The 13,867-nt window shown below is 37.6% G+C and overlaps 1 protein-coding gene across 1 annotated transcript in view; it reads left to right on the top strand.

Annotated features, from left to right (window-relative positions):
• The window catches only part of CPZ (carboxypeptidase Z), a 37,752-nt gene extending 26,719 nt beyond the window's left edge, over positions 1-11,033 (top strand). Inside the window, exons 8-11 of the mRNA XM_032686079.1 lie at positions 3,907-4,042; positions 5,110-5,249; positions 8,737-8,836; positions 10,527-11,033. Of these exons, the coding sequence (XP_032541970.1) occupies positions 3,907-4,042; positions 5,110-5,249; positions 8,737-8,836; positions 10,527-10,882 (732 nt within the window). The 3' untranslated portion in view covers positions 10,883-11,033. The remainder of the gene's footprint in view (positions 1-3,906; positions 4,043-5,109; positions 5,250-8,736; positions 8,837-10,526) is intronic.
• Positions 11,034-13,867: the final 2,834 nt, after the last annotated feature.

Here is a 13,867-nt window from a genome sequence, read left to right as displayed (position 1 = left end):
CAGTGTTATTTTCTGCTGAAATCTATAGAGGGGAAAAAAACAAGACTGGCTACCATATGGTGGCAGCCTTGTAACATTTATTCCAGGTCAGTTGAACAGGAAAGGTTTCCCCCTCTTGTCCCTGAAAAGCTCCCCATTTGGGACACACTGTAAATCTTCTGTGAAATTTTTTACCATCTTTCCTATTTCCCTTTGGTTTCCTCAATCTAGTATTCATTGCCTACATGCCCACTAGGAGAACAGCTAGATTATCAGCCTTCTAGTGTATGCTAAAAATGTCCCTGGCTTCCTAAGAAAAGTGGTTCTTTATATATCTAACAGCAGTTGAAAATAGTCAGAAGTCGATCTTTGACTTGAAGCATCCGTTATCTTTGAGCATATCTCTGGTCTGACTTCTAAAACGACAGTTCTCACTACAACATGTTAAATATTTAAATATTTAAATATTTATGACTGCTAAACATTTTTATATCAATCTGTTTCTTCTGAGCTTTACAATACCTACTGACTATGCACGTATGAAAATGACTTAGCAGTAAAATTAACCAGGCATTCCACAGTAAAAAACCTATGTAAGAAATACCTGGTGAATGCTAATGAAAGCTACAGAAGCCCTTGGTGAGGACTAGGGGAAATCATAAACATGTTCATTTATATCCCATTGCCTGGGCTAGGGTTATCCTTGTTTAAGAATGCATGGTGAAGGAATATGGCCATGTGTGCCTTATAATGCAGTTCACCTGTGGAATGGAAGGACAGCAGTCTCTCTGTCATCTCCACTCAGGGACAGCATGTGTATTTTGAGTGAAGTGATACAGTCACACAGACAAAGGGCTCCATCCCAGAGCAGTGCACCGCTGGACAAGCCCTGAAGGACCCCTGGTTTGCAACACTGTAAGACAGGGAGCCCTATACTGGTGATTGCTGCATAGTCAGTGGCTACAAAGTCTGGGAAGTTGGCTGCAAATGTGGAAGTTTAAAACATACGTGGTAGGGGGATAGGGGTGTGCTCAATGAAACCAAATTTTTTCAAATGACAGCACAGGAACCTTAACAGCACTATCAGTATCACTTCAAATTTTGCACAGAAAGTTACAAAACCTGTGTCTGGGAAGTGACTTGCATTTAAGCAAAGTCATCTGCAGATGCTGCTGCCAGAGAACCTCCATCCCAAAATAAAGCAGTTTGGTTTAGCTGCCATACATTAGCCATAACCTTTTTCCTGACTGCTGATCTTTCCCATTTACTGTGCAAGAGGAAACTTTCAGCCCAGGGTGAAATGCTGCAGCACAGATAATGGCCAAATATTAAAAAGTCAAATTCTGACAAATATATTCAAACCAAGTTGCCCTGTTAGAAAATCTATATGGGTGCTGCCACCTCCCCACACTCTGTCATGGTGTGTGTGTGTGGTAGCACAAGGATCCTCTTGGCACTTGCTCCAAGACACTGCTGATTTCAAGCCTCTTTATCCTGTATCACAGCCTGGGCCTACGGGGACCAAGGAGTCTCGAAGCTGAACCATGTCCTTACACTCACATTCTTGCATCTGGTTCAGCCTACCTATTCAAAACTTTCCCATGTTTTGACTTATGGGGAGGCAGGTGTTTTTAGCAGGCACTCACTTTGTGTTACACAAGAAGCTGCATCGATGCTTCTGCTCACCAGAGCAGAAAGGTCTACAGCAAGTCAAGTCCACTCCTTTTGGTGAGTTGAAACACTCCCTTTCATCCCCCTGAAAACCCCAACCTGAGACAATTAGTGGCGTAAAAGTACTGACCAAGGTAACAGCACTGACCTCATTTTATGAAACGAAGCATCATGCTACCAAAGACGCAAGGATTCCTCTGTGTTTTTTCCCATTTTGTTCCACAGTATTACACCTAAATGTCTAAGTTTTTTTTTGAGGTACATGATTAGTCATACATTAGCTGCTAAGTAACAACAAATGTATTGTTATCCAGGAACTTTTAATTTTTTTCAAAAAAAGTGTAACTTTTTTTTTTTAAAACCTATTACTTGCTTTTGGAATTATCGCTTTCTCTTCTCACTACCACTTGTCTTTGTTCACTTGCACTAGTGACCAGGCAAAAGCCTTATGTCCCTTGCTGTGAAACAAGAGAAGACTTGGTCACTGAAAATAGCACATCTGCAGATGTCATTGTAAAAGCTGAGGAACGTACTCCTAAGTCACATTGGCACATTCAAAACTTTTAGCAAATTCCTTTCACAGGATGTTCAGAAGTGGTACCCGAATTCCTGTAGAAATTAAAGATATTGAGTCTGGCACTGAACTATTGGCAGTAAAAGTTCCTCTTAATTTAATTAACATCCACTTCTTTTCAGCAGAATTTTGAAGGATACTTAATTTTCTGTGTTGGACAATACTTAGACACATGGAAACTCAAGGGAGCTGTGGAAACGTTTTATATTAAGTCAGAATTTTTAGTGTCTGGTTATCGGAAGTATTTTGGTAAATTGCCTTTACACTTATATTACAGTCTCTTTCCACCTTTTCCCGGTAACCTATCTGATCCCATAATTGACTCAGCTTTGTGATTATTGTAAACAACCATAAATGTTAATCAATGTTGTGTGATTGGTCATTTTGACATCAAGGATAAAGTTTAGGATTACTTCTAAAACTAGTATTTTAGTCACCCAACTCCTTGCACACATTGTCTTAAGCAAAATGCAATGAAACCCTTGATGATGAATCAAGTAGGATCAAATAGCATCTGACAACTGCTGTAAGTTCAATCTTGAAATCTGAAAGCATAGCCTTTGCAGATGAAGTTCAAATAAACAAAAAGGAGAGGGGGGATTTTTGTACAAAGTTGGAATAAACATTGGAAAAGAAGAGCAGGAACACGATTCAAATAAATGGTTTCTGCAAATCACTGCTGTTTCTTCTGTCACTGTCACTGTTCTTTTCTGTGTAGTGACTGCTCTGCTCTTCATCAGTATCAACACTCTTAGGAAATCAGTGGTGACATCCTACATTACTTTCATTCACTTTTTGGGAATGGTTTCTGCCTCACAAAGAAGCAACTGTCATTGAGATCAGTCAGGTTTGCCTGTGTGAGTGATAAGTCCAAAGCAAATTGACATTGTCTATTTTAAACAGCAGCAGTCAATGTGAAGATTTAGTTGGACTGAAGGTGATATAAGTATTTTTTAAAGGGTAAAAATAGCAAAAGATAAAACACAACCTAAAGGAGGTCTACCAGAAAGACAGAGAGGGACTTTTTTACGAGGGCAGGTAGTGATAGGACAAAGGGGAATGGCTTTAAACTGAAAGAGGATATATTTAGATTATATATAAGGAAGAAATTTTTCACTGTGAGGGTGGTGAGACACTGGAACAGGTTTCCTAGAAAAGTTGTGGACGCCCCGCCCCTGGAACTGTTCAAGGCCAGTTTGGACGTGGATTTGAGCAACCTGAACTAGTGGGAGGTGTCCCTTCCCAGGGCAAGGGAGTTGGAACAAGATGATCTTTAATGACCTTTCTAACCCAATCCATTCTAGGATTCTACAATAACAGGGAGAGATAATTTCAACTTTAAAACTGGGGACTTGAAGTACAACCAAACCAGCCTTCTGCTCCTGTCCCAGATGATAGATGGAAGCCAAGTATCACAAAATCCGCTGGTATTTAAAATGTTGTCTCTGGCTAAATATATTGGATTGCAGAGAAGGACCTTAGAGCAGAAGACAAATGAAAACTTCCTAGCAAAAAATGAAAACTTCCTTGCACAGCAGTTCATTGCTTCCTTCAGTCTCAAGGGGGCTCAGTGTCTGGGTGGGTGGCTCATTGTCTGGGCTTGCAACACCAATAGTTACTAGCAGCAATGACAATGTTTACAGTTTGTAAAAGCAAATGTATTTCAAAACTGTTTGTTGCAGGTATTTAAAATGCTGGCTAAAGCCTATGCAGATGCACATCCTGTCATCTCAGACCGATCCGAACTACGCTGTGGTGGAAACTTTGTAAAACGTGGAGGTATCATAAATGGTGCTGAGTGGTACAGCTTCACTGGAGGTAAAACCACTTTACTGTCATATCAAGTGAGGTAAAACCTCTGTGTGACCTTTATAAGACACAAGGGTTTGAACAAAGTAATTTTATTCATTTTAATTTGCTTAAGGTCATACACCTGCAAAACGTAGCTTGTAGGGGATTTAAGCAGCAAAATGTATGTGGGTAACATTTGTATTCAGATCCCATGGGACGTATTCAGCCCCATTGTGACTTGAGGAAAGTTAATAAGTTATGCAAGGTTTACATTTGCTTTAGTATAATAAAATTTTGTTTTCCAAATCTAAAATGTAGAAATAAATGCTTAATGCTATGCTCTTATTCCTTAGCAGCATGAGTTTGAATCCATTTTGCAAGTGCTGATTTTTCAATCTGTTTAAATAATCTTTTTTTTCCCGGGAAAATTACAAACATCCCATTCATTTGTGCTTTTGTTGTTAATTTGATTTCTCCAATAATAGTATTGTGTTTTCTTTAGGATTCCTGCAATACTGGCATGGATGAAATATCAGTGTTCATAAATTTTCAGCAGTGGTTCAGTTGTGTTTTCAAATAGGACTCAGCTTGATCCCCAAATAATTATGTTGAAACTAGGCGTTGAGAATGCTTTGGGGCATGGGTGAGAATTAGGTTTAAGTATCTTTGGCTTACATTCTTCTCAAAATTATATCCAATGTCTTTTGTACAGAAACAGTTTTGAACATAACAATGGCAAAAGGTCATTTCTGTTCTGGTGACCCTTGGCAATCACCTCTGATACAGCCGATTATCCAATTACCATGATTAACCAATCCTCATCGCTCTATCACTACTTCTTGGTCAGGAGAATAAGAATTTAAAATTACGCTTTTTTGCCTCAAAGAAGTGTCATCGTCATTAGTTAATTCATAGTTGAAACAAGTTGTTGAATTCTGATTTTGTTGAATACTTTTTATATACTAGCATATACTCTTTGCAATATAATAATCTACACCCACTGAGACGGCATTCAGATGATTGCAGCAGCAAAGCTGCAGTTAAAGGCTACATTGCTTGTTCATGAGCTCATCTTTTTCTTTTTAAATCTATAGGTATGGCAGATTTTAATTACCTTCACACAAATTGCTTTGAAATTACCGTGGAGGTAGGATGCGAAAAGTTTCCTTTGGAGGAAGAACTGTTTACAATCTGGCATGAAAACAAAGGTGCCCTTCTGAATTACATGGAAATGGTATGGCTCTGCTTTTACAGACCTTTGTGCTCAGTTTCACTTTTTCATTGTCAGTATTAGTTTTTTTACTGTTTCCCCAGTTAACTGTCAAGATAGAGCTGAATCAATCATGACACTCCACCAGGGTCCTTGGTGCCTCAGTCTGTCTAGCAGTACCCACAGAAAATATTCTGCCTGTGCTGCAGGAAAAGTTGAGATTGAGGACTGTAAAGGCCTTGAAAACACTGAGAAAGGGAATTATCTGTGAATACTTTGGGCAACGTTATACATTATCTGTCCAAAATTTAACATTATAGAAAACCCACATATTCAGAAAAGTATGAATCAACCTCTCTCTTGAAGATTAAAGCAACAAGATCAGCTCTCCAGAGACCTTCCTGAAACTTTTTCTTTTCCACATTCCGTGTTTGTGTCCCTAATCCTACCGTCCCACAGCAAGATTTAGATTCAGCTAAAATCTTGCTAGAAATGCCATTTACACACTTTCCATCTTGATTTCTTTATGGAAGTAGAAAGATCTGAAAGATCTGAAGCCAGATCTTCAAAAGGAACAACTGTGTGTCTCTGAGCATTAAAACATGCCATTTAAAAGTAATTTTTGATAATAAGTTTAAGCTCAGCAAAAACAAATATCTCACTGACAATAAGTAAGTGAGCACAGAAACAGAAGTTGCTCATCTTTCTCTCAGCCATTAGTAGACTAGCTTTCTGTCATGCCTTATTTTGATAGAGTACGCAGTAATTTAAAATTGTTAGGAGTGTTTTTATGGCCTTTCTAAGCAACCTCTTGCTACTTGTGGTAAGTATTATCATTCAATAAAGTCTACAGTACAGACCACCAAACTCATTTCGTTTTACAGCTGTCTGATGAAAATGAGTTTTAGTGAATCCAAATGGAGCTGGGTTAAATCCATATATATTGCAATTGAAGTCTTCAAGATGTAAAGATTTTATAGTGCGAGATACTGTAGAAGTCTGTGCTGGAAAAGCTTTTTGAGTAAATGCAGGACAGTAAGCAAAACTACTTTGTAGATAAGGATGACTGAATTACCCCCGATAAGGATTAAATCTGCCATAACCAATTCAAACTTTTCTTATTCTGATATGTACCAGGCTGTTTGGTGTGTGTACAAATCCACTTGGTTTAACACACAGAAGCAGAATTCATTTTCCTAAATGCCTATCCCTTCTCCCCATGAGAATTAATATCAAAACACTCTCCCAAACTCATATGGCACGGAGTTGAGGAAAAATGAAAAATAGTTCATTTACTAAAGGAAACCAAAACAACATTGTTAAAGAAATTTCAGTTTTGTCGTTTTTATCCTGTTATGTTGTAATTGCAAAATTATTATTGAAGGTGAATGAGGTCATACTTGTTTCAGTATGTCTACACTGTAAATTAAATTTGGGTCCAAGATGACTCTTCTGACCAGATTTATTCACTATCCATAAGACAAATCCTCAAGCCCATGCTGAAAAGCAAATTGCAGTGCTACATCATAAGGGCCAGTTTTCAAGTCCTTATACTGAGCTGTTCCTAAATCTTCCTGTGAATAGCTCCACTCAGTACAGAATGGCCTTTTAACAAGAGCAGTGACAACACAGTCTCACCTTAAATAAAAAACTGCTGTCACTAGACCAGACATTTTATTTTCAGTTTTTTATTATGAATTTCTGTAAAGTTGGATATTTTAATGTTTATTTTTAAGTGTCTTTATACTCCACAGAAAAGCAAATATATTTTTCCCATTGTTTTGAAGCTTTATGCTTTTTTTTCTATTCTTTTGTGACAAAGGATACTGGGGAGGAGAAAATGAGAGGAAAATAAGAAGGTGGGAAAGTGAAGTAAAGAACAGCTCAAGCTGATCATAGCAGTTCAGACAAAAAATAAAAATGGAATTATTTCTCACTTAAAAAGGTCATATAGACTTCCCAATATAAAATACTGTAGTGGGTTGACCCTGGCCAGGTACCTACTAAAGCCACTCACTCTCTCCCTCTGCGACTAGACAGAGGAGAGAGAAAAAAACCAGCTAAGAATTCATGAGTAGAGATAAGAGCTGGGAGAGGTCAGTGACTGATTACCTTCACGGGCAAAACAAGACTCAAAGTGGGGATAATACTTACATTTATTACTAACAGGATAAGAACCAAAGAGTGAGAAATAAAAGAGTCTTAAAAACACCTTTCCCCCACCCCTCCTTCCTTCCATGTTCTCCCTCTTCCCCCCCAGCAGTGCAGGGGGACAGGGAATAGGGGTTGCGGTCAGTTGTTGTTTCTGCCACTGCTCAGGGAGAGGAGTCCTTCCCCTGCTCCTGTGGGGTCTCTCCCACAGGATACAGTCCTTGATGGACCTCTCCAATGTGAGTCCATCCCTCAGGCAGCAGTTCTTCCCAAACCACTGTCCCGTGGGTCACTCCTCCATGGGGTGCAGTCCTTCATGAATGAGCCCCCAAGGGGCCACAAGTCCTACCCAGGAAAAACCTGCTCCAGCATGGGCTTCCCTCTCCATGGGCTGCAGGTCTCCGGCAGGACACCCCACCATCCTAGGCCTCCCATGGGGTCACAGCCTCCTTCATGCATCCACCTGCTCCAGCATGGGCTCCTCCATGGGCTTCAGGTGGATCTCTGCACCCCGATGGTCCCCCATGGGCTGCAGGGGCACAGCTGCCCCACCATGGTCTGCACCACGGGCTGCAGGGGAACCTCAGCTCCGCTGCCTGGAGCACCTCCTACCCCTCCTTCTACACCGACCTTGGTGTCTACCTTGTTATTCCCATGTTCTCACTCCACTCTTCCCTGGTAGGAATTTATTCTGTGCAACAATCTTTTGTTTTCAAATATGTTGTCTTGGAGGTGTTACTGTTGCTCCTAATTGGATCGGCCTTGGCCAGAGGCAGGAAGTCTGTCCTGGAGCCGTCTGGCATTGGCTCCACGGGACAGGAGAAGCTTCTGGCAGCTTCTAACAGAAGCCACCCCTGTAGCCCCTCCTGCTACCAAAACCCAGCCACAGAAACCCACGACAAATATTTTCATTTTGGAAGTGTAAGGCAGCAGAGCGATGATGAGTCCCAAGCATCTAAAGTGATGCCTTCTCATTGTGTACAGAGCCTTGGATTGGTTTTTAAAGCCTTAACTTTTCGTTTCTTTGTGGTTCTGGGTCTAGGGCAGACATCCAGAAGCAGTCTTTAAATACTGTGGTCAGATCATGAGGTGCCAGTGACTTGTGCAGAGAAGGGTCTCTCAATGCAGAGCCATATTCCTCACCCCCAAAAAAGCTCTGATTCCATTATCCCTTTCTCATAGCCCCCTTGTAGCTCCCTAAATAGGGAATGTGATCTGAAGGGGCATTAGCACCTGAGACCCTCTATAACAGGTTGAACCTTTTGACAGTAGTTTACTCTCTGCAGGGGTTTTCTTGTAGAAGCTGAGGAAGTGGTACTGTAATAAGTGACTCCCATCTAACTTTACTTTGTTTTACCAGGTTCATCGGGGGATAAAAGGAATTGTGTCTGATAAGTTTGGCAACCCAATAAAAAATGCTCGTATTTCAGTCAGGGGCATTCAACATGATGTTACCACAGGTAATATTTTCAGTCTAAGATCTTTTCTGGGACAAAGGGAAAGTACTGAGAGCTGAATCTGCAAAAGTCTTGTCATATTTGATAGAAATGGCACCTTAACAGAGAACTGAAGGCTCAGCTGTGTCTTTGCTTCTAGAATAACAAGAAAGAAGACATGTCAAGCTGGCTGTTGAGTTTGACATGTCTCTGGCATGACAGAGTTCTTGTCGTGAAAAATTTTAGCTGGAGTTGTCTGCTGTCCACCAAAGCCAGTGTTTGGGGAAATAGGGCAATAGGTCTGCTCAGGGGCTGTAGCTCGGAGTGGAGCACTGATGGAATAAGTTAGCTGAGATATTGTGAGCATGCTGTAGATAGTAGATTAGGATCTACTCTGACCTTAACAACTAGAATAATTGGAGTAATTGAAAGGTCTGCAACCTTTGTTATTCATGTGGAAATGCATAAACATATGCAATTTTGGTACAATAGTTATATCAAATGAAAAAAACTAGAACATTGAATTATTATACCCACCACTAACTGGCAAACATGTACTGAGGGGTATGTAACTGCTAATTTTCACAGTCATAAAGTTCTGAGCTTTTAGGCTGTCACCGAAATCAATGCTCTGTTTTTATTATTGATTTCAGTGAGAACAGGGTAGGCCATAGGAGTGCAAAACAGAAGACATGAATGGTAACATTTTGCTCTAATGGCAGTTGTTGAATCAATTTGGAAAGCCAGAATGGCTTATAATGTAATGGATGCTTTCCAGCTTCCAAAAAAACTAGCATTAGAGGGGATACAATAGTGGAGATGTTGCAGATCGTTTTGGCTGGTGGGAGACTCTGGCATGAATTAGGGTCTTTTCAAACTTCTTTCCAGACAATGGCTTCCCATTGGCAGTGAACCTTTAAAGGATTAAGAATTAAATAAAAACGTGTTTATATTGAAGGAAAGAGGAGTATTTGTTCTTTAGTTAGGTGGGATTAAGAATGTTATATGATTAAAAAGTTTTTTATTTCAGTGTTAAAAAAAAGAAATTCCACAAGAAAATAGCATTAACGCAACATTTACTTAGCTAAGAGACTTACCATTCAAAATAAAGGAAATATAAAATGAAGAATAATTTTTTCTGTTTTAAAATTCCCTGATTTTTCCTTCAGGCTCTAACCTTCAGCTGGAGGAAATTTGCACCCATTTTACACTAATGGCAATTTATACCAGCTGCAGCTCTGACTCCATAGTCTTATGTGCTAGAATGTCTGCAAAGTAATTGAATGTAATTTAATAAAAGCAGGGATTTCTTAGCTCCTTAGACATACTAAATATATATATTGCAGCCTGGATTCTGATTTCACTTTCTTAAGTTTCACATAGCTTTAAATTAATTTCTTTGGGAGTTATGCTCTGTACCCTTGGGAAAGCAGAACGAAGGAAAGTTTCTCTTCCCTGTGATACAGGAACAGCAGTTGCTGACATTTTGTATGTGAATTTTACTCCATTAGCTCCCAAAGCCCAAGTTTTCACAGGCAAAGTCTCTTTTTGTCATCTAGAGTTTGCATTCAAACATTTTTCAGAGCGTGAGATCCTTCCACAGCCTGCCCCCTAAATGCTTGTGCTATCTGCGTGCGCACGGGTATGTGACTGTGTAACTTTAAAGGGTGCGAGACTAAAAATCAAGTTTTATTGTGCTTTTACCTTTCCTAAGCTGCTGATGGAGACTACTGGCGACTCCTGCCTCCAGGGACATACATAATCAGTGCCCAAGCGCCGGGATACAGCCGGGTGATGAAGAGGGTCACCATTCCTGCCAAGATGAAACAGGCTGGGCGAGTCGACTTTGTGTTGCGACCTGCTGAGGCCTGGCCCAACAAGCTCCTCCGCCGCTCCATGGAAAACACGTACGACCCGTACGACCCACTGGAACTTTTTGACCCTCACGCCCAACCCAGGCAGCCCGAGGCCCGAGGTGGGTCATCACCAGGCAGGGAGAAGCCCTGGTGGTGGTCTTACTTCAGCTCTCTAGACCTGCACAAACCTCTGTGGCTGCTCAAGCAGCGCTGAAGGGCATCACAGTGCTCTGCTCGGCTCCCTCTGCTGCCCTTCCACCGGGTTCCAGGCACCCTCAGCGCTCTTGGCAATATTTAAATGTTTCATTTGAAAATACAATGTTAATTCAAGCGCGCTTACTTCTTTTGTTTTCTCTTCACACACAACTGAGCATATTCAAGTGGGTTCTTTGTATATTAAAAAAAAATGGTGCACGTACAATCAAAGGCCAGATTTTATGCAGTTTTTTTCTTGGTAATGCTCTGTACTTCTGCCCATGTAGTTAATCATCACATCCATTATTTATTAGGTCCTAAGTACCTGCAGGAAAATATTCCTTATCTTTTAATGCATTTTTGTACACATTTTAATGCATTAATGATTATATACAAACAACTTGCAGAAACAGTCAGAAAACTCTTTTCTCTTTTTTATATTAGCACATTAATTTCAGTTCATTACTTCTTCTAATTTCAACTCAAAATCTTGGGAGGTTTTTTTAACTTTTAAAAGTTTTTTTTAATTTAAATATAGGGTTTTAATGTATTTCAGCAAAATACTGAAAAATGTCTTTACTGCTGGAAATAAATCTTATGACATAGAAAAACACATGAGATAATTTGTGAAGAATTTAGGTTAAAGTGTGGCATATTACATACTAAGGTTGTTAACATCACGCATTATTCTGAGCCAATGCACTTGTTAATGGAACTTGTAGACATCAAACAAAACACAAACTTCTTTTCAAGATAGTTGGGTAAAACCTCAGTGAATAGCGGTCTTGCAAGATGCTGATCTCTCTCAAATATTAGATGAAACATATTTTTTAGGGTCATTTAAACAGAAAGTCCCTAATTTGGATGAAACACATAGGCCCGCCCTTCCTTTTGGCTTGAAGGGTTAATGAACTGTGTATATGGACTGTATTTCCCCGTCTAAATGCCGCAGTGCGTGAACTGGGTGATTGTTGGAGCTGATGTACTTTCTGCAGGAGCTGCTGGATGACCTGTGTGGATTGCCCTTCAATTTGTGAAAACATTTTTGCTCGTCTTAGGTAAAGCAGCCCACATTGCATGAACCCCATAATCCATGTGCACGTATCTCATACTAAAATTGCCTAAGAAGACCCAAGAGATGAATGATCTTAATTCTGCAACCAGATGCTGCACATGGCTAAGTACCTTATTCCCAGTTGTAATCTGATTGAAGTTAGGAGACTGTTATTCATGTGCTTGAATGTCGGCTGGACTGGAGACTATGTTAAAATGAAAGAAAATGATTTCATAGCATTAACAAGTATTTATAATGTAATTATGTGGGAGTGAATGTACTGTATGCACATGGATAAGTGTTCCTTGCCCAGGCTTGCCAAGTTAAAGGAACTCTGGACCCTAAATATGCCAAGGAAAATTGAGCAAGAGATAGACTTCCAGAGTTTATTTCCAGTAATAGGTATTACTACTGTTTTCTATGGTCATTTTTTTTTGTGGTAAGAAAGAAAAGAAAAGAATAAAAAAGAAGACAACAAAAAAAGAAAAAATAAAAATAAAACAATAAAAAAAGAAAAAAGAAAACAATAAAAATAAAACAATAAAAAATAAAACAATAAAAAACCCCAATAAAACAATAAAAAAGAAGACAATAAAAAAGAAAACAATAAAAAAAGAAAAAAGAGAACAATAAAAATAAAACAATAAAAAACCCCAATAAAACAATAAAAAAGAAGACAATAAAAAAGAAAACAATAAAAAAAGAAAAAAGAGAACAATAAAAATAAAACAATAAAAAACCAATAAAACAAAAAAGAAGACAATAAAAAATAAAACAATAAAAAAGAAAAAAGAAAACAATAAAAATAAAACAAGAAAAAATAAAAAAAGAAAAAATAAAACAATAAAAAAGAAAACAATAAAAAAGAAGACAATAAAAAAAGAAAAAAGAAAACAATAAAAATAAAACAATAAAAAAAATAAAAAAGAAGACAATAAAAATAAAACAATAAAAAATAAAACAATAAAACAATAAAAAAGAAGACAATAAAAAAAGAAAAAAGAGAACAATAAAAATAAAACAATAAAAAGAAAACAATAAAAAAGAAGACAATAAAAAAGAAAACAATAAAAAAAGAAAGCAATAAAAATAAAACAATAAAAAAAGAAAACAACAAAAAAGAAAACAATAAAAATAAAACAATAAAAAGAAGAAAAGAAAAGAAAACAATAAAAAAAAAAACAATTAAAAAAGAAAAGAAAAAAGAAGAAAACAATTAAAAAGAAGGCAATAAAAAATAAAACAAAAAAGAAAGCAATAAAAATAAAACAATAAAAAAGAAGACAATAAAAAAAGAAAAAAGAGAACAATAAAAATAAAACAATAAAAAGAAAACAATAAAAAAGAAGACAATAAAAAAGAAAACAATAAAAAAAGAAAGCAATAAAAATAAAACAATAAAAAAAGAAAACAACAAAAAAGAAAACAATAAAAAATAAAACAATAAAAAGAAGAAAAGAAAACAATAAAAAATAAAACAATAAAAAAAGAAAAGAAAAAAAGAAGAAAACAATTAAAAAGAAGGCAATAAAAAATAAAACAAAAAAAGAAAGCAATAAAAATAAAACAATAAAAAAGAAAACAACAAAAAAAGAAAAGAAAAGAAAAGAAAAGAAGAATTGATCAAAAACAAGACAAATAACATTGCAACCAAAATTAGTATCGCCTTTCCATTTCTTTTTTTTTGAGATTAATATAGACTTAGTTCTATATATATCTGGAAGAGACAGTGATAGCTTGGATTTGTATCCTGAACTGGATTACATAATCTTCTTCAGTATTTATTTAATTCAAACAATTTGTGTTTAATGTCAGATAGTTTTGTTTAAAAAAAAAAAAAGAAAAAAAGAGATATAAGAGATATAACCCACAGCAACCCACCCCACAACTATGAGATGGTTGAAAGGATTGTAAGTGGTGGTAAAATTTAAGCAGCTGTGGGCAGCACTA

This window comes from Chiroxiphia lanceolata, chromosome 4 (genome assembly GCF_009829145.1).
Source record: "Chiroxiphia lanceolata isolate bChiLan1 chromosome 4, bChiLan1.pri, whole genome shotgun sequence".
In the NCBI taxonomy this organism is placed as follows: domain Eukaryota; kingdom Metazoa; phylum Chordata; class Aves; order Passeriformes; family Pipridae; genus Chiroxiphia; species Chiroxiphia lanceolata.
Note: the sequence above shows the minus strand (reverse complement) of the source record. Positions and strands in the feature narration are given on the sequence as shown.